At 39.4% G+C, this 25,626-nt stretch overlaps 1 protein-coding gene across 3 annotated transcripts in view; it reads left to right on the top strand.

The window, feature by feature from the left end:
- Nucleotides 1-25,626, top strand: part of kank4 (KN motif and ankyrin repeat domains 4) — a 63,740-nt gene that overhangs the window by 34,670 nt on the left and 3,444 nt on the right. For all 3 annotated transcript variants that reach the window (XM_062978256.1, XM_008109344.3, XM_008109343.3), the window contains 6 exons: nt 1,829-3,790; nt 7,927-8,038; nt 12,220-12,453; nt 13,533-13,620; nt 14,862-15,081; nt 24,408-24,550. In XM_062978256.1, the coding sequence (XP_062834326.1) occupies nt 1,829-3,790; nt 7,927-8,038; nt 12,220-12,453; nt 13,533-13,620; nt 14,862-15,081; nt 24,408-24,550 (2,759 nt within the window). The remainder of the gene's footprint in view (nt 1-1,828; nt 3,791-7,926; nt 8,039-12,219; nt 12,454-13,532; nt 13,621-14,861; nt 15,082-24,407; nt 24,551-25,626) is intronic.

Here is a 25,626-nt window from a genome sequence, read left to right on the forward strand (position 1 = left end):
AGCCCTAAACGGTTCCGGCCCACCTTACCTGTCCGAATGTATCTTCTCCTATGAACCATCTCAGAGATTAAGATTGTCCAGGGAGGCCCTGCTCTTAATCCCATCCCCTTCACAGGCGCAACTGGTAGGGACGAGAGACAGGGCTTTCTTGGTGGTGGCCCTTCAGCTATGGAACTGCCTAGGGAAATTACTTCAGCCCCCATGCTCCTGACCTTCAGGAAAAAAGTTAAATCCTGGTTGTGGGACCAAACACAGTATTTTCTAGTGCAACAATTGATATCTCAGTGCAACAATGAACAATTACAGATGACAATTGGAATGGCTCCTGACATATGTTTTCAGATTGTATGATTTTAAGCAATTGTTTTAAGTGATATGTTTTAATGATGTGATTTTAAGGTATATGTTGTTTTATGTTGATATGTGTTTAAGACATCGAATTGTGCCTTTGTTGTAAGCTACCCTGAGGCCCCTTTGGGGTGAGACGGGTTGGATATAAATAAAATAAATAAATAAATAAATAAATTTACTATGTGCCTACAGGAATATGCTTTAATGGGGATAGGTGGGTGTGCAAGTGACAGCCACTGGACCTCCAAGAAGGACAGTGATGAGCGAACAAATATTTGGAACGTATTAGCCTTTCATTCAGCCTGGGTAATTGTCAGCAGAGGGCTGAATCTCCCACTAGGAAGGATGAATTAAGCACCTTAGGTAGCAAATGACAGTGACCAACAACAGGAATAGGTTGACTGTTCTTTCTGAGTTTCCTGGCCATTCCACTCACTTGGAGAACAGAGCTGTGTGTGTCAAATGCCCTGCTGTCTTCAGGCGTTAGAGTGGATGCTGCCCTATTGACAGCATTTAAGCAGAAATCTGTTCAGTCTCTTTATATGGAACAGGGTTGGTGGGTTGTCTTGTTTTATGCTTCAGGCAGCAAAATATTTTTGGTTTCTCTTGGGCCATTCCTTACAGAAGCAAGAAATGGAAGAAGAAAGAATGAGGGCTCTATAAAGATTCCATTAATTCACCCCCAATACTTAAGCAATCCCTCATAGCCTGAGAATGATGCCCCCCCCCCCCCAAAGTGTAGTGTCTTGGTGGTGGATGCGAGGTGACTGTAGAGCCCTATTCTTGATCCGCATTTTCTTCCGCAGTGAGGACATCAGTTTCCAGGTAGAAGGTGGTCTCTGTCAGGGTTGGCTTGATGTGCCTTCCTCTTGGCACATTTCTCCCTTGAGCCCTCCATTCGTGCCTCTTTGAATTCTGCAGAACGGCTGGTCACAGTTGACCTCTAGTTGGAGCGCTCAAGGGCCAGGGCTTCCCAGTTCTCGGTGTCTATGCCACAGTTGGCTTTAAGCTCATCTTTAAATCTCTTTTCCTGACCACCAACATTACATTTCATGTTCTTGAATTGGGAGTATAGTAACTGCTTTGGGAGATGGTGATTGGGCATTCGGACAACGTGGCCAGTCCAGCGGACTTGATGGCATAGAAGCATCGCTTCAATGCTGGTGGTCTTTGCTTCTTCCAGTATGCTGATATTCACTCCCAATAGCTGCCTCATCTCATGAATGCATCGTTCCCTAAGAGCTTTTCCTACTGAAGCTTTAAAAAAATATTTTAAAATTGGGTCTATACATTTAGCTTGGACCTCAACCATTGCATGCATGTTGCTTTTTTCCACCTAAGAGCCTAGTGGTCCAAGCTTGCTTTCCTGGACATCTAGACTAGAACAACAAAAGATTTATCAAGTTTTTTATTGTAAATTTTTAAAGATTGTCATTCTGTCTGTGTTCACCCCTTTCCTCCATGCTTTTATTTTCAGGAGATGACTGGACATCGAAGGCTGAGGATAAAGATCCACCCCCAAGCCCATATTCTGTTGAAACACCTTATGGCTTCCATTTAGATCTTGATTTCCTCAAATATGTAGATGACATTGAAAAAGGAAATACCATAAAGAGAATTCAAATTCACAGGAAGACAAAGTACCCAAAATTTAGCACATTGCCTCGGAATTTCAGTCTTCCAGAAAATGGATCCAGGGCCCGAAATAAGAACTTCATCGCACAGAGAAAGGCTTCTTTAGGTGCAGATGAAAGCACCCACCTGATTACACCTACTGACTCAACACCTTTTTCAGGTATTTCAAATGAGCCAAACTACAGAAGGAAGGCCCTCTTAATAGAGACAACGAGACAAGACCCAATGAAGCTTGCAGAGGAGAATGGCAGCTGTAGAGGGAGGCCTCAACTTTTGAGAGCATCTAGTATGCCTGCCACACTTCCACCCAACCAAAATTCAGAAGAAGAAGAAACTCCATTAACATTTCTTCAGTCTTGTGATGCAAAAAGCTTAGAAAACAGTTTTAGCCCTGCAAATGAATCACCGGAATCCGAGAGCTCTAAAGGAGTTTCATTAACAGCTCCTGATGGCTTGAGGACTGTGAAACAGAAAATCAATAAGCTGGTCCCAGAGACTGAGAGGGAGAACACCCAACTTGGGCTCAACCAGAAGCACATAGTGAAAGAGAGGATGCGTCCCAGTGCTTCATGGGAAGGCCAGCCATTCATATCCCAAGAATTGCTTGTGGTTGCAGAAAGTGGAGAAGAAGAATGTGATACAGTAGAGATGAATATCCGTCCACCTCCAGTCCAGAGTGGATCAAGCTGTTCCATGACCTTAGAGTACAAGTTTGAAAACCAGATCCCTGAAGATATAGAACTCAGCATATGTGAAACTGAAGTGCTGGAGGAGGGTAAAGTGGTCAGTTCTGGCATTAGACAAATGGAAGAAAGCTCAAACCTTGAGTGCTTGCCTTCTGAAGAACCTAGCAACATAATAGCCTTAAAGCAGCATATTGCCATTCTGGAGGAACAGCTGAATAACAAAACAGAAGAACTTGCACAGATCAGAGTAGTTTTGAAGGAGCAAGATAAGGAGATCAAAGCAAAAGAGAAGAGCATTGAAATGCTGGTGAGCTCCAAAGCTCAGTTAGAAGAGAAACTCTGTGGGGAGAGTACTAAAGAAATAAGACCATATACCACAGCCAAAAATGTCCTCCAGTACCATGATGCTGCTGTGAATACTGAACTTGTACATGAAAAGATAGCTAAGGAGGCCTATGACAAAGGGGTTAATGTAAGACTCACGGTGCCTATGGAATCGGTAGAGTGTGATGTTTGTGAAGCTGACAATAAGAATTTGCAGGTCAAAGAAATGCATAGAAAGCTGTTCCATGTACCTGATGAGATGTCAAACATTCCTGTTTGTATTCAAGAAAAAGACAGTCCATCTTTTCAGAGACAGAAAGAAATGAAACAGGATAATGATAGTTCTACTCTTGAACTAAGCTACAACGAGCTGAAGATTGATGAACACACTGCTAATGACAAAAGTGAGAAGAAAGCATACAATAATGTCAGTAGAGGAGAAAGCTCACTGAGTGTTGGAACCACTGACTCAACCACAGGAAAAAATGAACATAATTTCCAAGGAGATATTAGGCAAGATTCAACTGAGGAAGGAAATAACTCAGAACCAAAGAAAGTCACTACAGACCCCTCTGTGAGTCAATATGTTAAAAAAATCCAGGACCTTTTACAAGAGCAGTGGATGTGTCTAGAACATGGGTATCCAGAACTAGCCAGTGCAATTAAACAACCTGCCTCAAAGCTCAGCTCCATCCAGAATCAACTTGTAAACTCTTTGAATTTACTACTTTCAGCCTACTCAACGCAAACACCAACAGACAAGGAGAATTCCAACACACAGTACCAACAGTTGGGTAAATAGTATTGGCAAAGCCAGCTTCCTTTCCCTTAACACTGATATTAGTCTTGGAATCAAAACCCTTGAAAAAATTGAATGAAGTAAACATGTTTGCCATTTCCAAATAAAAATATCATTTTAAAGGGAAGCAAATATTAGTATGACATTTCCATGCTATTGAAAAGTGAGACTAAGTTTAATACTTCAGTAAACACAAACATTTACATAGTGAAATACTTTGTTAAGTATGATGCATGACACAGCATCTAACACAGTGGTTCTCAACCTGTGGGTCCCCAGGTGTTTTGGCCTACAACTTCCAGAAATCCCAGCCAGTTTACCAGCTGTTAGGATTTCTGGGAGTTGAAGGCCAAAATATCTGGGGACCCACAGGTTGAGAACCACTGATGTAATACCACTTGAATGTATGACATTGTGCTAGAGCCTTTCACTTGGTTCTATAGCAACATGGGATACAAAATGAAAAGTGTGACACTCTGCCTCATTGGGCTGATACTAATGGCCTCAGTGATGTCTCCCAAGCCCCCTCACTTGTAGGGCAGAGCGTGGGGCCTATATTGAATCTTTCACAACTATACCTTCCACTATAACTGCCATGGCAGCATTACATGGGATCCGGGGATTTGTAGTTTTCAGAAGCGGATTTAGAACTTTTAGCCAGAAAGCTCTAGTGCCCCACGAAGTTACAGTCCCTCCCAATAGGATACAACCTTGATAGTTAAAGTGGAATCATAATAATGCAGTTGTTTTGTGTGACATGACCTCTAGACTGCTTTGCTTGGAAATGGTGGAGAACTGTATCCCATGTGAGTATTTAACTTTGATTCCTGTTGGAATGGATGGAGGCGCTATCTCATCCTTTTTCTTCAAAAGCAAAACATTTTCGGCCATTTTCAAGTGCCATTGCCATGACCTATTTCCAGCTTTAATCTGTCACCATACATTTTGTCCTTCAGTCCATCTTCATAGCAGGAAGATTCTCTTCTCCATGGTATATAGTTTTAGGTAACATCACAAGTGCCAAACTGTTTTGATCCCAGAGACCAACTGGACATTTTACAGTTCAACCTGCCGTCACAGGAGTAAACACTGAAATACTGTCATTGAGTACAAAATTTTGTACCTATCTCTAAAACCATGAATCCCAGTTTAACTAGGACTGTGTTTCAATCTGGACCAGTTCAGTTGTTCATATTAAAAGTCCATTTGGAGAGTGATTCTGGGAGTTGTTCACTCGTATGTCATTTCCCCTCAGGCATCTAAAATCAGGAATACACATTGCACAAAATATGAGCTTGGGAAAGTAAATTTTGGGCTACATATACCAAAATCCCCTAATCCAGAAATTGTTGTGTGTGTGCGTATTTTTAAAAATCCAAATGCTTATCAAAAATAGGTATTGTCTAGTTATAATAAACTATCTGAAATAGTAGAGTGCCTTAATAATGCCATTCTAACAAGGTTACAGTATAGAATATGCCTGATTATGCCACATCTTGTATTCTGTTAGGGTCAATTAATATTTTTTTCATTGTAATTCCTGCTTTTAAGACATGTGATTGAATATGAACAATATTAACCTCAACTTTGTTGACATAACAGAAGAGGTATTGTCTGTTTCCCATTTTAGGTTGAGGAATACCCTATAGTCAAGGTTTCTGACACTGCCTGCATCTAAATTATTCATTCATTTTCCATTTTCTATGTTTTATGTATTTTGAAAACTTCCCAACACTCTATAATAGTTCATAATGCACTGTACTTATCGTGCTGAGCTGAACATTATTGGTGAATAAGATGGATGTAGGCAGTGCCAAAAAACTTTGAGTAGAAGGTATTTCTCAGTCTAAATTTTCAGAGAATTATGAGGAAGAGCCAAAAATAATTGAATAAAAATCTTAAGACATTTCTGCTAACTCCTGCACCATCATTTGCACAATGTCAGGTAAATTCATCTTGCATTTCTAGCTCATTAGGGACTCCACCCTTATCCACACCATACTTGTCTGTTCTACCCTTCAAATCCAAAACATTATTTTGCAGGATTGACAACTCTTGAAATTATCTGACCAGCATTGCCAATTCACTATGGTGGGCCCATGCAGGGTTGGTTCTGGGACTCTGTGGATACAAAAATGTTGGATGATCACACCACACATTATTAAATGGTGGTCTTGTGAATGTGCATGCTTCAACGTGTCCATGTCCATGGTGCTACCATTGAATATATGGAATGTGACATCTTCATTTGGTGAAAATTTCAGCTACAGAGGTCCCACTGTATTTTCTTCTCATTGCTCAGGTTGTGACTTAGGTAATTGGCAGCCCAGGGAGAAAATTCACAGACGCACAAAGAGCACATGGGAAGCGGAAACCCTAAAGCAATCCAAGAGAGGACCAAGTGTCCTTCAAGGCCATAGAATTCTAACTGACTGCTATAGAATATGAAAACATGGGGGAAGGAGGAGAAAATGCCATCATTGACACTAGATAGCTACAGAAATGTGATACCACTTTAACTGTCATGGCTCCATAAAAAGGAATTTGTGGTTTATTGAGCAGTTAGTTTTCTCTTTTAGAGAGCTCCAGCAGCATTATTCTGGGAACCTAAGTGTCAAACTAAATGAGAAATACCATGTACAATGGAAACATAATGGGTATAAGTGGCATCAGAAGGCAAATGGTTCACAAACAACTGATTGATATTTAGGAATTTGAATCAAAGTTCAAATTTGAGTGACGGATTTCAAGACAAGATCAGGATTATTTTGGTCATTCATTTTACAGTCAAATTTAGTACTCTTTGGCCAACAGGACTAATAACTGAAAAAATGTAAGGAAATCAAAATTAAATTTATCAAGGTGAGTTTGCTCAGTGTTTATGTATGAATTTCACTAACACATTCATGGTATCTTGGTTATTAGGTCTGTTCCTCGGGTTATTTGCGGTACTGATTCAGAAAATTGCAGTTGGCTAGACCATATCAGCTCTAGTTTCTTAGATATGGTTATCAAAATTTTTTGTGGGAGAACAGGTGGTGATGAGTAGATGGCATATATTCTGTATGTCAAAAACTAAAGTTGGTAGGGAGAAACTGGTGCCATTTTTGGAATCAGCTGGTTAAATATACCCAGAAACAGGGCTCATTTCGGAGGCACCAAAATGTGCATTGGCCAATGTTATATATCTGCAAGGAGTCAATTGGAAAAACATATTGTAATTGCAGTAATCACTCGGACAAAGTGAAGCAAGATGTCTTCCTGATACATATGTAGTATAACAGATGGTAATATGACTTGTGTCTTAATAGTAGACAGGAGCTCTGGTGGGTCTTGAATGCCAGATTTCACCCTGGTGTCATTCTCCTGCTGAGCCAGGCCAGCTTAAGACATTTCCTTACCAGAGGTGAAAGAAAGATGGCATTTCCCACCATTTCACAGTCTGTGGCTTCAGCTGGCTGTCTCTTGGCCTATTTATTCATCTGGGGATTTTCGTAATCCACAGGGAAAAGATATCAAGAGCCTGTTCACGCTGCAAAATGATAGCACTATATTCCACTTGATCTGATATGGAAACATTCTATATAATCCTAGTATCTGCAATTTAGGGAGAGGCATTCAGAAGTCTTACTGCTTCACCAAACTATAGACTTCAGGATTCCATAGGCTGCAGCCACAGTAGCTAAAGTGGAATTATGGTGCTATAATTGTCCAGTATGAGAGTGGCCTGGGTGGCAAGTAAGGCAACTGCCCAGCAGGCATTACTATTGTTAGTTCAAGAGAAATGAAATGGTAAAGAGAAAACTACTGCTGCTCTTCCAACATTTGCCATCCAAGGAATCTTAAGGTTCTGTTCATACATTATTATAATAGTCTGGCTGCTGAAGAAAAAGGATTAAATATAATGAGCAAAACATACCTGCTATAATATATGGCAAAATTACATCATCATTTCCACTTGACAACTGTGTAAGTCTGGGGAAGTACTTGAGTGAATTGCAACCATGCTATCAATGCTAGAGTAAAACCTTGTTTTTGATTTGCAGTATTTAAAGAGTATATGATGACATTGCAGTAGGAGAAACTATCGTAACATTCTTGCTGATGCTGTGTTTCTAATATTTCCATTAGAAATCTCTCCAAGCACAAGTCTTAAATCTATTATGAAAAAGAAAGAGACTGGTTACCATGCAGGAGGTAACGGCACCAAAAAGAACCTCCAGTTTGTTGGGGTAAATGGTGGGTAAGCATCAATTAAAGAGACAAAACTGTTTTTCATTCATAAAGCTACCATTATATTTACGCCAAAAAGGATAAGAAAACACTGTCATATTAAACATAGCCTCATTTAGTCCCTTGCCATTCTAATATTGGTGAAACTGTTCTCAGTGCCTGCTAGGCAGCAATAGGGTACAAGCAATTAATAGAAATATTGAAGAATGCTAAACAACTATCAAGGGACTTGAATGCTTGGTATATAGACCACAAAATCCATACAAATTTCACAAAGGAGTTTAGTCATCCTCCCCATTGGATGAATAATAGATTCTGGAACAAGCATGAGCAGCTAAACACATACGCACACACACATACACACCATGCAGTCATTGTATCTGATTTGCAATTTGACATTCTCTTCCTGTGTATTTCTTCAGATACCCAAATACATATCTCTTTCAAAGATAATTATTTTAAAGACATTGGTTCCGAAACCCTTTTGTTACAGAATCTCAATGTGAAAATTTATGTAGGACACAGCATTGAACAAACATAGTTTTGGTTGGATTTATTATGTAGGAAATGTTTGTGCTTTTTAGATTTAGCCTCCCTAGTTTCTAGGGCAGTGATTCTCAACCTGTGGGTCCCCAGATGTTTTGGCCTTGAACTCCCAGAAATCCTAACAGCTGGTAAACTGGCTGGGATTTCTGGGAGTTGTAGACCAAAACACCTGGGGACCCACAGGCTGAGAACCACTGTTCTAGGGTAATCTTGGAATCTATGGCAGAAAACAAGTTGGATTTCCTATGTTCATCCATCCATTTCCCTTTTCATGTGTTTCATCATTCCCTACTCAAGGGATTAGGAACCTATGTCCCTCCGTTTGTTTTGGGTTACATTTACTCCAGTCACTTACGACTGGCTATCAAGAAGTATAAGGCGATCTGTTTCTCTGCTGATGGGTTCAGTTCTTTTAAACAAAACAATACTTGTGGATATTTCCCCTTGAAAGTTATTTCCATCTAATCTCACTATTATTTTCGCAAAGTAGGATGGTTAGGAGGAGACTGGAAGCATTTGCTTCCATTTTCAGCTAACAGGTGTGTCCTGTTTAATTAGCCTTAACTACAATTTCCTCAAATACTCAAAATTCACACCCTCAATCTTGGCTTGTAATGTTAAGCCACAGTTAACACAAAGAGCAGATATAAATATAATGACAAATTTGTGGTGTGTTGAACATGGAAGAAATCTCCACTATAGCTATGCCAGCTAAGAGGAGGGTAAACACATGAATCTTAAGAGGCATGTGTGTAACACTAAACAATAATTTATTTTTAACCATGGTTAATGTTACTTGTGAACTGGGCCAAAAAATAGCCACACTTTACTGAAGTCAGGATGGCTAATATCTGTAGAATGTTAGGTAAACAATTGTTGGGAATGGAAGTAGTATATAAATGAAGGATTTGGGATCACAACATAGTCAGCAAACAACTTCATTCTGATCTTACCTACTGCAAGTATCTAACCAAATCATTTGTAAGGGTTTTATCCCTATTCACTAGGTTTCAGTGCATAATGTGGGAAATTTAGTTTAACCTGGTAGAGGTAGAGTATCACCTATTCAAAATGCTTGGAACCGGAAGTGTTTTGGATTTTAGATTTTTTCAGATGTTGAAACATCTGTATTTGCATATATATACCCTCCCCCCCACACACACAATGAGATATCTTGGAGATGAGATCCACATCTTAACACATCATTCATGTTTCATATGCATTGAAAGTAATTTCATACAATATTTTCAATCATTTTGTGCATTAAATAGTTTCAGAGTTTGGAGTATTTTGGATTTCTGGATAAGGGACGCTCAACCTCTCTCTGAACTCTCCCATTATCACAAGAATAACATCCTGAGTTTGTGGATGTAGTTCAAATTATTTATGGTGAATTAGACCTATTTCCAGGGAAGGCATAAAACAGTATCTTTATTGGTTGTTGAATTATTGCCTGGTTTTAAACTCAGATGAGTTTGATTCCTCATCCAAATTTGTTCTGAAATCAGATTTTGGATTGTTGAAAATAGCTATGATTTGTTTAAAGTGTACAGTTACCTGCATTAAACCCACTATTGTAATAATACCATGACTGCTTCGGTACAGAAGGTTTGGTCCTTTCATGTCTAAAATTGGGTTGAATATTGGGAGTCTCTTTTTCACTAACTTTGCATTTGAATCTCTCTCTCTTTTTCAACTGTTTGAATCATTAGAGCAATGTTAAGAAAAAGAGGAGAGGTGGAAAAACATAAGTAAACATTTATGTCTTGTTCAGATAAATTTAGAATCACCTTATGCAAATGAAAAATAAAACACATGTACACAATCATTTTGTTTATTTACAAAGTTAATTCACAAAATTAGAAATATTGCTTAATTAATCTCTGTGTTCTTTTGTGAAAAACAAATCTGAAAATAAAGTACTAGGAAACTATCCAGAAAATGCTTCCAGGACAACTCCCACCTTACGGATACCAAAATCTGTGGATGCTCAAGTCCTGTTATATACAAAGGTGTATGTAGTAAAATGACAACACTAATATAAAATGGCAAAATTTATTTATTAATTAATTTATTTACACCATTTTTACACTGCCTTTCTCACCCGAGGGGACTCAAGGCGGCATCATTGTTTCCTTCTTGGAGTTTCTTTGGAATATTTTTGAGCCATTGTTGATTGAAACTGTGGGTGCAGAATCCATGGATATGGCGGGTTGACTGCACAAATACTCCAAATAACATGTTTCAGATGTTAATCCTTAAGAATAGTTTATCATGCAAGCATCACTGACATCAAAGTGCTCTGATGACTGATTGGTTAATCTGCCATTTTATTTTAAAATACTGTACCAATTTATTGCTAAACAAATTTCAGTTCCAAATGGCAGAAAGTTTCAGAAGTTGTATTTGAAGAAACACTTTGGTTTACAATAGCTGTGGAATCACCTCTTACGTTGTTTCTAAAAGCTCAAAATGGGACCAAGACAGAGTCCAAGACAATCTGGATTTTATATGGCAGTGTAGAGAAGCTATCTGGTTGCTCTGGCTGGCTGCTGAATATTGTAGCTTGACCAGTGAACCATGCAGAATCTAGATTTCAAACATGCCTGGGGTTAAAGTGGCAAAGACACTGGGGAGCAATCAGCACAGGAAGTTAGTGGATTGATCCCTGAATCATTGATCATGTTTTCCAAAGCAAAAGAAGGTTGCATTCAATTATAAACTGCTTAACTGGTTTCTAATTAAAATAAAGGCACTAAATGTATACCATGGATATAAATATTAGAATCTGTACAGGCATGTAGTCATATTGATGCATTAGTGTTGGTGTTTTGCAGCAAGACAGATGTTAGTGATGTGGCAATAGTTATCCATCTAAACTTGTTTATAAGCATCTTCCCTTGGTGGCAGTTGTCACTAGAAGGCTTGTGTTCCCTGTTGTGGAACATAGAAAGGCGTCTTACATTAGTGGTCCACCTAGTTCAGTACTGTCTACACTTTCTGGCTACAGCTCTCGAGAGTAGACTTCTTTTCCAACACTATTAAAATAACAGGGTTTGAATTTGGAATTTTCTATATATAACCTGTGTGCTCTGTCATTGTACTACAACCTCTCTTTGCAAAATCAGTAAGAGAAATAGTACTGAAAAACATTTTGAATGAGTTTGGCATGAGTTCCAAACAATCTTTGGTAGTCATAGTGAGCAAACTAGAGGTAGCGGGTGGTTGTGTTGTTTCAGAGTGATGATTCCATTGTGTCTTATGGGAGCTACACTGAATTTTATGGCAGCTGTCCAAACTGCTGAACCTTGTTTTTAAAATAGTCTCAGCACTTTGGATAGCTCCCATAAGAGCTCCTTTGGATAGCTTCTATAAGATTTGCCACCCCAAAGTAATGAAGCACAATTACTCCCCGGAACATCCTTTCTCTCTCCCTCCCTCTATATAAAGGGCCATTAAGAGAATCACTCTTATAAGAGTTCAGTGTCTCTCTGAATTCTAAGGAATTAAGAAATGAAACACCCATGATTTGAGCAAGTCTGGAATTTACATGTGAAGTATATGCTGAAGCTACCAGTTTTCTTTTTAACTTTGTAATTGTTGGACAAAAGGAAACAGTGAATAATACCTGGTGTCCTCACTCAGTTACGAAACAACATCCAGTGAAGATTCAAGTTGTGAAGAGACCTCCTCTGAAGGGAATTCAGATAGTGAGACAGAGAGAAAGTGTGACAATGAAGAGCATAGATGGAGAGAAGATGGTGATGAAGGTGATGAAAATGCATCTGGAACTTCTCAGTGTGTAAAGCATGAAGATACTGATGGAAAAGAACTGGAGGAAACCCTCAGAGGAAGCATGCAGCCACACAAGGCAGAAAGGTAAGTAAGGCTCTGAATGAACATATAAAATTTGTACCGAAAAGGGATGTTTTCTGTTTTGCTTTCAGGTTTAGTAATATATGTTGAGAAAAATAATACAGTAGAGTCTCACTTATCCAAGCTAAACGGGCCGGTAGAAGCTTGGATAAGCGAATAACTTGGATAATAAGGAGGGATTAAGGAAAAGCCTATTAAACATCAAATTAGGTTATGATTTTACAAATTAAGCACCAAAACTTCATGTTATACAACAAATTTGACAGAAAAAGTAGTTTAATATGCAAAAATGGTATGTTGTAATTACTGTATTTATGAATTTAGCACCAAAATATCACGATATATTGAAAACATTGACTACAAAAATGGCTTGGATTATCCAGAGGCTTGGATAAGCGAGGCTTGGATGAGTGAGACTCTACTGTAATATTATAATGTAGTGTTTATTCCATCAGACTTCTGATGGCTGCTTATAAAGAAGTGAACTTGTCAGAATGTATTGTATCTCTTTTAATATGTATCATGCTTTTAGCTGCTTTCATTTTACTACCAGATTAGGGAAAAGTAGGGATATAAATATAATAATGACAATGAAGATGATAAATTTTAAGTTATAAAATATCTGCATGTAAAAGTTGTAGCTTTGTGCTATCTATGCATCTTGGGCAATAACATATGTACATTCTTGGATTTCTGCTGTATTACTTAGACAGCAAATGATACAGCCTTGTATTCCATTTTTATTGACTGGATTCTGGAATTGTGATGTAGAGAAAATAATCATGGATGTTGTATGATTTTTGGATCAAGATTGGCCATAAACTAAGAGAAGAGAAGACAATGAATGGTATATCAATCTCTATAAAGGCTAGTGCCCTTGTAGACAGTTTATCATTAGACCACTTATTCTCTGGCAAACGGGGTTTCTCTGGAAGAAAAACTTTCATGTGCTGGATATGACCGGTAAGCCATGCCCCATTCAGAACTAAGACTTGTCCACCATGTGCACCAGAACCATGGCTACAATCCAATATGAAGTTTCGTAATCTTAAAAGCTTGCAAATATTTTTTTTCATTTTCAGATTTAAACCCTCTGCAGATTTTCTGAAAGGTTGCCAGATCTTAAGCAAACACATTCCAGAAATAAGAAACACAAAGGACAAATTATTGGTATGGATATTTTTCAAACTGCGTCTTAACCATTTCTTTCTTTAAACTTTATGTTTTTTTAAAAAATCATATAAACATGATTATTTGTGAAAAAAAGGAATTCCATTGCACCTCTGAGAATATCCAAGACAAATAATTTTCTAGCATAAGTTTTGTGGACAACATTTCGCTTCATCATTGAGCTTTATGCTTCTAAAATTCTTTTTGTCAGTTTCAAAGGAGATGCAATTTTCTTATATCTCCTTATGCTGAAGCAGGCTAGCACAACTTTGTCTTTGAATACTGCTGTCATTTGTGAAGTCACACTGATGGATTACAGGCATGTTATGGTTAACTTCAAAGCTGCTACTTGCAAAATCAATACCAATTAAAGTTTGACCTAGATTGATGAGTAAAGTTATAGCTACAATAACCATAGCTACAATGACAAAGGTCTGTCATCCTAGCTACTTTGACTCCTTAAACCAGGTGGCATCCCAAACAAACTGCTTCATAGATGCTGCAGATGGGGGAGCAGCACTCTCCTGCTTGCAGGGTGCATTCAGACTGGCAGTCGGGACGTCTTTTGGGTTTTACTGCAATTGCTTCTCTCAGTGACCAGGAGAGCATTACAGCTATTGGGTTGCTGTGAGTTTTCCGGGCTGTATGGCTATGTTCCAGAAGCATTCTCTCCTGACATTTCTCCCACATCTATGGCAGGCATAGATGTGGGCAAAACGTTAGGAGAGAATGCTTCTGGAACATGGCCATACAGCCCGGAAAACTCATAGCAACCCAGTGATTCTGGCCATGAAAGCCTTCGACAACACATTGCAGTTATTATTTCTCATTGCGTTGATCTGCAGTGCAGCACAAATTTTTTAGTTGGGGCTCTGCCTGACCTAGGTTTTTGTAGTCACATTTGGTCATTCATATAAATCCAGCTACAATCTCATAAATACTGAACACAACACTGGTTATAGCATGTCGGATGAACCAAGAAGGAAGAAATTCATTCTACTTAGGAAGATCATGACCGCTTGTCAATTTTTTAAACCAGACCTGCAAAAATATAGTTTGCTGGTCTGCTGCAAGTAATAGTTAATAGTTTTTGCTGTTGGGTGCCTTCAAATTGTGGGTAATTGTGAATATAGAATCTGTGGATAAGGGGATCATCCTGCATTTTGTTTTAATTTGCTGTAAATTTCCTTGAATCCCATACTGCTAGAAAAGTCTCATGTTTGCCTGTTTGTCATTTTCAGAGGCATGTTTTGAGCACCATCAGCCAGGAGTGGTTCCGCATCTCAAGCAGAAAATCATCCAGCCCTGAAATAGTTGCTGCTTACCTCCGAGAAGTTGAAGTCATTCATCCCCAGCTTCAAAATATAGTTGTAAATTTAGCGGACGGAAATGGCAATACAGCACTTCACTATAGTGTTTCTCATTCCAATTTTCAGATTGTGAAACTTCTTTTAGAGACCGGTAAGAATCCTATAACCACATTTGAAGGGACTAAAAATACGTTTCCATTCATTGTGTTTTGATAATATTTCCTGAAACTGTATCTGTATACCTTTTCTTATAGTCAATTTTGTACTCATTTTCTTTTGCCTCAGTTGCTCTTGTTTTCTATCTGGGCATTGTGTCTTTTTTCCTTTTCCACACTATGCAATACCCTACCAATGATTTTTCCATTTCTTTCTGTTACATATCATTTGACTTCTTATTTATTACAAACATTCTGCCTTTCCTTTTAGGCTTTCTGTTAACTTGTTCTATCCCTAATTTTGGGATTTTGCTGAAGAAATCCCTGTTGAAGGACAGAGCCAGAAAGTAACTTGTCACAAACACCAAATTGCTTGTAATCAATTCCCTTTCTGCAACTACGTATGACTGAGGAGGCATTTACACTGTTGAATACAGTTTGACACCACTTTAACTGTTCAATGCTAAAGAATCTTTGGGATTTATAGTTTGGTAGGACATTAGCATATTTCAACAAAGATCTTGTAAAACTATAATTACAACTCCCAGGGTCACATAGCATGGAGTCATGGCATTTAAAGTGGTGTCAAATTGCTTTAATTTGAGAGTGGAGATACATATCGAGTTTTATTATGCTCGTAATAGGGTTTACTCCAGTCTTAATGCAGTTTTTTTTCATGTCAGGAGTGACTTGAGAAACTGCAAGTTGCTTCTTAGAATCATAGAATCATAGAATCATAGAATAGTAGAGTTGGAAGAGACCACATGGGCCATCCAGTCCAACCCCCTGCTAAGAAGCAGGAAATCACATTCAAAGCACCCCCGACAGATGGCCATCCAGCCTCTGCTTAAAAGCCTCCAAAGAAGGAGCCTCCACCACGGCCCCGGGGAGAGAGTTCCACTGTCGAACAGCTCTCACAGTGAGGAAGTTCTTCCTGATGTTCAAGTGGAATCTCCTTTCCTGTAGTTTGAAGCCATTGTTCCGTGTCCTAGTCTGCAGGGCAGCAGAAAACAAGCTTGCTCCCTCCTCCCTTTGACTTCCCTTCACGTATTTGTACATGGCTATCATGTCTCCTCTCAGCCTTCTCTTCTGCAGGCTAAACATGCCCAGCTCTTTAAGCCGCTCCTCATAGGGCTTGTTCTCCAGACCCTTAATCATTTTAGTCGCCCTCCTCTGGATGCTTTCCAGCTTGTCAACATCTCCCTTCAACTGTGGTGCCCAAAATTGGACACAGTATTCCAGGTGTGGTCTGACCAAGGCAGAATAGAGGGGGAGCATAACTTCCCTGGATCTAGACGCTATTCCCCTATTGATGCAGGCCAGAATCCCATTGGCTTTTTTAGCAGCCGCATCACATTGTTGGCTCATGTTTAACTTGTTGTCCACAAGGACTCCAAGGTCTTTTTCGCACACACTGCTGTCAAGCCAGGCGCCCCCCATTCTGTATCTTTGATTTCCATTTTTTCTGCCGAAGTGAAGTATCTTGCATTTGTCCCTGTTGAACTTCATTTTGTTAGTTTCGGCCCATCTCTCTAGTCTGTCAAGATTGTTTTGAATTCTGCTCCTGTCTTCTGGAGTGTTAGCTATCCCTCCCAGTTTTGTGTCGTCTGCAAACTTGATGATCATGCCTTCTAACCCTTCGTCTAAGTCGTTAATAAAGATGTTGAACAGAACCGGGCCCAGGACGGAGCCCTGCGGCACTCCACTTGTCACTTCTTTCCATGATGAAGACGACGCATTGGTGAGCACCCTTTGGGTTCGTTCGCTTAGCCAATTACAGATCCACCTAACCGTAGTTTTGTCTAGCCCACATTTTACTAGTTTGTTTGCCAGAAGGTCGTGGGGGACTTTGTCGAAGGCCTTACTGAAATCCAGGTACGCTACATCCACGGCATTCCCTGTATCGACCCAACTCGTAACTCTATCGAAAAAAGAGATCAGATTAGTCTGGCATGACTTGTTTTTGGTAAATCCGTGTTGACTATTAGCAATGACCGCATTTGTTTCTAAGTGTTCGCAGACCACTTCCTTAATGATCTTTTCCAGAATTTTGCCTGGTATTGATGTGAGGCTGACCGGACGGTAATTATTTGGGTCGTTCTTTTTTCCCTTCTTGAAGATAGGGACCACATTCGCCCTCCTCCAATCTGCTGGGACTTCTCCTGTTCTCCAAGAACTCTCAAAGATAATTGCCAGTGGTTCTGAAATAACTTCCGCTAGTTCCTTCAGTACTCTTGGATGTAGCTGGTCTGGCCCTGGGGACTTGAATTCGTTTAGAGTGGCCAGGTGTTCCTGGACAACTTGTTTCCCTATTTGGGGTTGGATTTCCCCCAATCCTTCGTCCATTCCATGTTGCTGAGGTTGAAGATGGCTTTCTTTTTGTGAGAAGACCGAGGCAAAGAAGGCATTAAGTAGTTCTGCCTTTTCCCTGTCCCCTGTCGCCATCACCCCATCTTCTCCTTGCAATGGCCCTATCGCCTCCTTTTTCTTCCTTTTTCTACCAACGTAAGCAAAAAAGCCTTTTTTGTTGTTTTTTATGTCCCTGGCAAGCCTGAGCTCATTTTGCGCTTTAGCCTTGTGAACCTTTTCCCTACAGGTGTTGGCTATACGTTTGAATTCTTCTTTGGTGATTTCTCCCCTTTTCCACTTCTTGTGCATGTCACTTTTGAGCTTTAGCTCAGTTAGAAGTTCTTTGGACATCCATTCTGGCTTCTTTGCACTTGTCTTATTTTTCTTCTTTGTTGGCACTGTTTGCATTTGCACCTTGAGTATTTCACTTTTGAAAAACTCCCATCCATCCTTAACTCCCTTGTTTTTTAATATCGGCGTCCATGGAATGCCGCTCAGTAATTCCTTCATTTTTTGGAAGTCAGCTCTCTTAAAGTCCAGAAAGCATGTTTGACTTGTCTTAGTTTCAGCATTCCTTTGTATAGCAAACTGCAGGAGCACATGGTCACTTGCCCCTAAGGATCCAACCACTTCAACTGTATTGATCAGGTCTTCCACATTTGTTAAGATTAGATCAAGAGTTGCTGATCCCCTTGTTGCCTCTTCTACCTTCTGGACCATAAAATTATCTGCAAGGCAAGTGAGGAATTTGTTGGACTTTGTACTCTTGGCTGAGTTTGTTTTCCAGCAGATATCGGGATAATTGAAATCGCCCATGACTACTATATCTCTTCTTTGTGCCTGTTTGGTCAGCTGTGTGTGAAAGCTGTTCTGGTGTGAAAGACTTGGGCATCTGCAAGGACATTGCCCAGGGGATGCCCGGATGTTTGATGTTTTACCATCCTTGTGGGAGACTTCTCTCATGTCCCCAAATGTGAAGCTGGAGCTGACAGAGGGAGCTCACTTGCTCTCCCTGGATTTGAACTGATGACCGGTCAGTCAGCAGTCCTGTCAGCACAAGGGTTTAACCCACTGCACTGCCGGGGGCTCCCTTCATGCAGCGTGTAACTGTGATTTCGACTTATTTTTATAGTAGAAGAATGTGGCTTTACTCAACGGTAAGAAACATCACATGAGTCTAGTGCTGGCTCATATTATGCTCATGCAAAAGGTATTACGTTTTTTAAAAACATGGCAGTTTTTTGATGTAAATGTATCGATAGCTAACTGTCATGGTGGGAGTAGTGGATTCAGTCCTATAATGGTAGCTATGAGTAACGTTTCCAACTTAATATTAAGGATGCTTCATATGACAAAACATTTGTAGTATCTTTACATCCTGATTCAAATGGAGTTTATAATTTTAAATAGATACGTTTTAAAATGTAAGTATAACAGTAGCGAACTACTTGGGGATCTCAGTCCTATAATGGTAGCTAATTGCTGGTTGAAAGTGTCTTTTGAAACTTTATACTAGTGATGCTTCATATTGTGAAGCAGTTGTCGTGTCTTTACATCTAGTCACCTGGAAGATTGATTCACTGTGCACTGGGTTACTGGATTGTGCCTTCCCAATTGATTCTCTGGATGTTTTAGACTTCAACTCCCAGAATTCCTTTCCATCGGCCTGGCTGGTTTGTGTTTCTGGGAGTTTCTGGGAGTCCAAAAACACTGGAGAATCAAAGGTTTCATACACTGCCATTGATAATCAGTCAGCCAAATCTGTGAAAAGTCTGGAGTTTTGTTACAGAGACATTCTAGTCGTGCATAGAAACATGGTGAGACATGGCAACAGGCACTTGCCAATAGTTTTAGATTTCATATAAATCCCTACATCTACAGTAACCTTGATGCACCAGTATCCAATTATATACTTTCTGACTGGTGTTCCGCATTTCCAAACGTTCCACTCTAGTGCAAAAAGGTTTTAGTCTTGTTTAGACCTGAACAAATGCACCAGTGATGTCTGAAACATCCAGCTGATATCCTTGTTTATTGTCTGTCGAAAGTACAGCTAATCCTGAAAGTCAGTTTTATGCTATATTGTTCCAGAGGTATGTGTTGATTAACACCAGCTTTGCAAACTATCTTTCTGCTGAGGCAACAGTGAGAGGTATGGCATGAAATAGCCTTGTAGATAGCTTCCTTGTGGGTTGTATTTCAGAGGAAGGAACAGACAAAGCCACCTTTGAATATTCCTTGCCTAAGAAACACCTATGAAACTCATGAGGTCCCCATAAGTTGACAGGTGTCTTGAAGGCACATAAGCACACACAAAGGATGATGAAGTCTTAACTAAAAAGAACATAATGGGCAGAAAAAATATGGAAGCCCTGTTTTAACAAAAGGAAGGTAAAATGGCTGGAAAGATTTCTTTTTTCTTCACCTTTTAAACAGAACCCTTTTGAATATTCAGGTAAAGATAAAGGTTCCATCTTGATATTAAGTCTAGTCAAGTCCAATTCTGGGGGTTGGTGCTCATCTCCATTTCTAAACCAAAGAGCCGGCGTTGTCCGTAGATGCCTCCTAGGTCATGTGGCCGTCATGATTGCATGGAGCTCCATTACCTTCTTGCTGAAACTGTACCTATTGATCTACTCACATTTGCATGTTTTCAAACTGCTAGGTTGGCAGAAGTTTGGGCTAACAACAGGAGATTACCCTGTCCTACAGATTCGAACGCTGACCTTCTGGTCAGCAAGTTCTTTAGCTTTGCGGTTTAACCCACTGCGCCATCATAGTTTTAATTTCATTTCTCACTGCTGCTTCTCCACCCCTGATTCTGAGATGCTGTCTTGATTTATATTATATTTTAAGACACTCCAACAATGTAAACTTATAAGCAAGTTAGCTTTCAAGTATACCCAGACCCTATCTACACTGAACATTTAATGCAGTTTTTATTGGTACTGAAGAAAATAGTTTCATTTAGCAGATGATTATATAGAAAACCAGTTTGAAGCCTGGTGACTGCACAATCCACAGAACACTGATGGACATGAAGGGCTTTTTAATGTGCCTTTGTGGGAGCTCGTTATTTGGCTGCTGCAGTTTGAAGCTAGCCCCAACTACATTAAATGGTCAGTGTAGATGGGGCCATAGTAGGGTTTAAAATATCCAAATAGCTAGCTATGTGTACAATTACACTATTTGCAATGCAAAGTGGGGGTGTTTTTGTCCTCAGGGATTTAATTAACCTTTTTCCATGCGAAGGAGGGGGGGGGGGGTTGAGAGACAAAAAAGGAGTTTGGCAGAACTGCATGAACATTAGGTACTGTGGAACTGATCCAAATAACAACAACAACAACAACACAGATAAGCTTAGTGTGTAGTGGCAACAGAGAGATGCAGATGGGGAGAACCACACCAGGTGATGTCAACAGAGGGGATATTACCAAAATGAATATATTTCTTGTTCAGGGTTTTTCGTATTTTAAAAATCCTTGTAGTTAGATAGAACCACAAAAATATTTAAATATATCTTCAACTCTAAAACTCTATTTACCTTTTGAACATTTGAATACATTCAAAGCTCTCATTATTACCCAATTACAATGATAGTGCAAATCACATGGATCCGTCTGGACATGCTACAAGTATGTGCTGTTGTTTTCATTGCTGCTGGTTTTTAATAGTTGCTGATTTTGTCAAATTTTCTGGTTTTTTAGTTACAATACTGTGTTATGGTCTGGAACAGGAGGAGGACTTTGAGGGTGACATCATGAGTTACCTCACCAACCCTGCTGACACCATTGTCACCATTATGTAGGGTCCAGTCGAACCTGTTTCGCAGCCCTATTAATATCACCCCCAGTACATATGTTTTAAGATTTTATGTATTTAGTATACATATCCATATCTATGCAGCAAACTTACTTTCAAGAGCAGCATGCATACTTTCAAATACACATCTGGCTGATTATAAACTTGTTCCGTTCTCACTGTACTTGACTGTCCATTATAATCAAGGACAGATTTGCAAGGCTTTAAAAGCCTAAAAAGAACTGCTTTCTAAATGATTGGCCTGTTAGGTCAGATGTGAAAGAGTAAAATGCCCTGTGAGATTTTTATCCAGCAAACATGCATGTATTTTCCAGCAAGAACAAAGGCATTCTTTGATTTCCTGGCTGGCACGCAAACCTGTAAAATGTTAGGAAAATGGCATATTATCATATATGTCTATAAATCAATTGTTGCACTAAAACTTCCAAGTTAGTCCAGAATACTGAGACAAAGTTGTTTTGTTCTCTTAATGGATGCCTCAGGCAATCATATTCAAAGCTATGCATTGAGTTTAAATGCTCATTCATTTCAAGTCTATGAAAGACGGAAAACAGTAACTTGCTCTGGAGTGCTAGCAGTGATGCTTGTCTCTAGCTGGCTGCAATTCTCCAAGAAGAGGTCATTCTCAACCCTGTTACTTGAGATCTTTTGTTTGGAGAAGTCAGAGGTTAAATCAAGGGCTGTAATATGTGAGAAGTATGTGTTCTGCCACTTATCTCATCCTTCTACCTCTTTCCTACATTTTCTGTACCATTGTAGCCAAAGCATAACAACATAAGAGGACAATGAAACTCCCCACATCACACTGAGGTCCTGAATCTGGGCGACAGTGGGAGGATTTACTAGGCAGCATGGCAAATTTGTGGGGCAGTGGGGGAAATCATTGTCCTGCGCCCCACATTGCCCACTGTGCCACTTTGCCCATCACACAGGGAAAAGTGTTGTCACCCCTTCTATCTAATGAGATCTTTAGAAGCCTCCTGTGTTCTCTGGGCAGCTTCCTAGGATGTTGCCAGGACACTTTCTGTATGGAGCCCTGTTGGAAGTAGCTTTGCTTCATATGATGGGCTCCGTTGGGCTCCGTTGAGGAAGCATCCTGGAAGTGTCCGAGGATACTTCTCAAAGATAATGTGTTGAGGACCTTAGCCATAGTTGGAGTGAGGTACTGCAAATATTTCAGTGGGTTCACAGTGGGTATAACTAACTCAAGATCTCATACTATATGCATACTCCTACTTTCTCCTAAGTAGTATTGTAATTGTGTTTACCTGTATTACATGCTATATTAGTGGTTTTCAACCTGTGGATCCCCAGGTGTTTTGGCCTACAACTCCTAGAAATCCCAGCTAGTTTACCAGCTGTTAGGATTTCTGGGAGTTGAAGGCTAAAACATTTGGGAATCCACAGGTCAAGAACCTCTGTGCTGTATCGTATCTGTAAAATACAAAGCTGCATAGTTTCTTAAACTCTTGTACTGTTCTCAAAAACTGTAGCTTATGTTGTGCTGGGAACAAAACATTCTCACTATTTGTAGGAATTTTTGATGTGCCATTCTTTATCCTATCTCAGTTTCTCAAAGGCCATGGACTCCAAATTCAGCCTTAGTTGGGAAAATGGTATTACAATAGGTACTGAATGAAACCTGTCTTCCTCACAGGTGTACCTGCTAATATAGTGGGTTAGATTCCAAATATTACTTCAGATTGAACTGCTTGCCATCCCTAATTTTGCCTAAAACATATTGACACTTTCATTTATTAAGCATGCAACAGTGTTAGGCCTAAAATATGCAAATGTTTAAAATGATTGAATAAAAAATTCCAGAATACAACACTGAGAAATGGTGTCACTGTAGCAGAGCACTCTGAAGTGAAATGCTTTAAAGAAGTGGTTCCCAAACTTTTTTTGACCAGGGCCCACTTGACCAGAGCCCACTTTGACCAGGACCCACTTGAATAGGGATCACTTTGACCAGGGGGCAGTCTCCAACATTAGTATCAAAAGGATTACAAATCTGTTTTTTTGGTTAACTTTAGATTTGGATTGGTTATTTGGAGTGCAGATTCAGAAAATGGCATTGGATAGACCCCATCAGCTCTAGTTTCTGATACAGAACATATGCCATCCAATAGTTGCCATCTGCTTGCCCACAGAAACCCATATTTAATAATCTAGAGCGGAAGTAGTCTATCCAATGCAATGGTCAGGTCTGTGGAAAGGAATGGAAATAAAATTAATAAAAGAAAATAAATAAAGAGGAAGGAGGTTCGCAGACCGGATTTTCGTTCTTGCATCCCACTGCTGGGTCGTGACCCACAGTTTGAAAACCACTTCTTTAAAGCACGTTACACCTGCATATGTAAAGTATAGGCATCTCCTGCTTATTCAATAGGTTTATGACATGCACAGTGTTGAAAACCAAAAGTAATTGAAATACAGAACTCAACCTTTTTTATATTTCGCCAATTCATTTTGACTTCTAAGAAAATAAATGACACACTTCTGAATGTGTGTAAAATAACACAGTCAATTGAGAGAAAAAGTTGTGCTTGGTTATACAGTACAAAAAGTTATGGAAACATGATAAAATACATTGAAATAATGGACTATAGTTTCAAGACCTGGGTTCTGGTTATACCAGTAATTGAAAAGGTTCAAACAAGTGGCTGGTCCAAACATGGCCTGTCAAAATGTGGGGGAATACCTTTGTATCAAACACATCTTGTAAATCATCTTAAGTCATTCATGGGTTGCTATATTTCGCTAGATAGTTTTGTAATCTACTGACTTCAGCTGAGACATGATAAAAATGTGACTATTTGCAGAGTCCTTAGGGCCAATTTGCACTTCACAGAAATGTAATGTAAGAGATTTTCCCCATGCAATAATGGAAGAGTTTTCCAAGTTTTTGTAGCCATCTCCCATTAATGGTATAGTCAGTAAATGTAACTTTAGGGATGAAAGTACAGTGAATCAGAAACTTCTAGTTTTGCCACCCATCCTGTTTAGCTTTTGATCCTTCTCCATTCAATTGTATAAATAAATAAAACATGGAAAGGAGTTCAATTAATATTTATCCAAAATAATAGATGGTGAAAACAAAGTGAATAATTCCTGTTAGACACTTATGAGAGTTGTGTTTCTTCTGTAGGTGTCTGTGATGTGGACCATCAGAATAAAGCTGGTTATACAGCAGTAATGATTACACCTCTAGCATCAGCTGAGACCGATGAAGAAATGGAAGTGGTTACAAAGCTTTTGAGAGAAGGCAATGTTAACATAAGAGCAAGCCAGGTACGTTAAAGTTTATCACCATGTTTTACATTTTAGACAGTGATTCCATAATTCCATAATTTCACAGCCATTGCCCAGAAATCTTGAACTGTACTTATCATAAAGCAGAAAACCCCAGTTAACTACATACACCACAAAACTACATGACCACTTGTTGCACAACATTGAGGATTTTGCCCTACATCCTTGTGTGCAACATGGCCATTTTCTACAAAAGAGCAGCAACAGTACACAAAAAAGTTAGATAACAAAATGTTGCACAAAATAAGCAATGTTGCACAACAAAAGCATGTGGCTATTTGTTGTGGAACATTTCTGTTTTCAATGTAAAAACAACAATGTTACACAACAAAAACCAACAATGTTTCACAACAAAACCACCTGTAGCTGCACTTCATTTGGCCTAAATTTCTTTTTTTCCTGCTTCACAATTTGGCTAGTACAACTTTCAGATTAGGACTATAACCATGACACTGAATGCTTCATCACATTGTCTGTACAGTGGAACCTTGACTTAATAGCATGCCAACTCAAGAGTGTTTTGAGCTAAGAATTGTTGCTCGGCTGAGGTTTCATTTTGACATAAAAGCAGCATTTTGAGTTATGAGCTAGCACTAGAGGAAGTGCTGACACCAGAGTACAGGGCTTTAGGGCTTCAGTGGCTTGTGCTTCAGTGTCTGGTGCTCTTTGGGAGGTTGCTATCCACTTTAATCTTGTCCACTTTGAGGAACTTTGGGTTAGTTGATTTTGTGTGGTGTTTATTCCTAGCATGTTCGGCCTCATGAAAAGAGAGAGGGAAAGGGAGCAAGAGAGGGAGGGAGGCTGGAATGAGTCTCAGTATGAAGAAAACGATGCTTCTGTCTCTTCACTTTGTGCTTCCTCGCTACAATTTTGTGCTTCTACCATTATAAAGTTGATCTTTCTTTTTTTATTGTTCCATGTGAATGTTCATTTATACATTATTTGTTATTTATAAAGTTCATTTTCTTATTTAAAAGCACATAACAAAAATGGGGGGGGGGGGTCAGGGGGCCGGAACGGATTAATAGGATTTCAATGTATTTCAATGGGAAAAT

The sequence above is a fragment of the Anolis carolinensis genome, chromosome 4 (assembly GCF_035594765.1).
Source record: "Anolis carolinensis isolate JA03-04 chromosome 4, rAnoCar3.1.pri, whole genome shotgun sequence".
NCBI classification, from domain to species: Eukaryota; Metazoa; Chordata; class Lepidosauria; order Squamata; family Dactyloidae; genus Anolis; species Anolis carolinensis.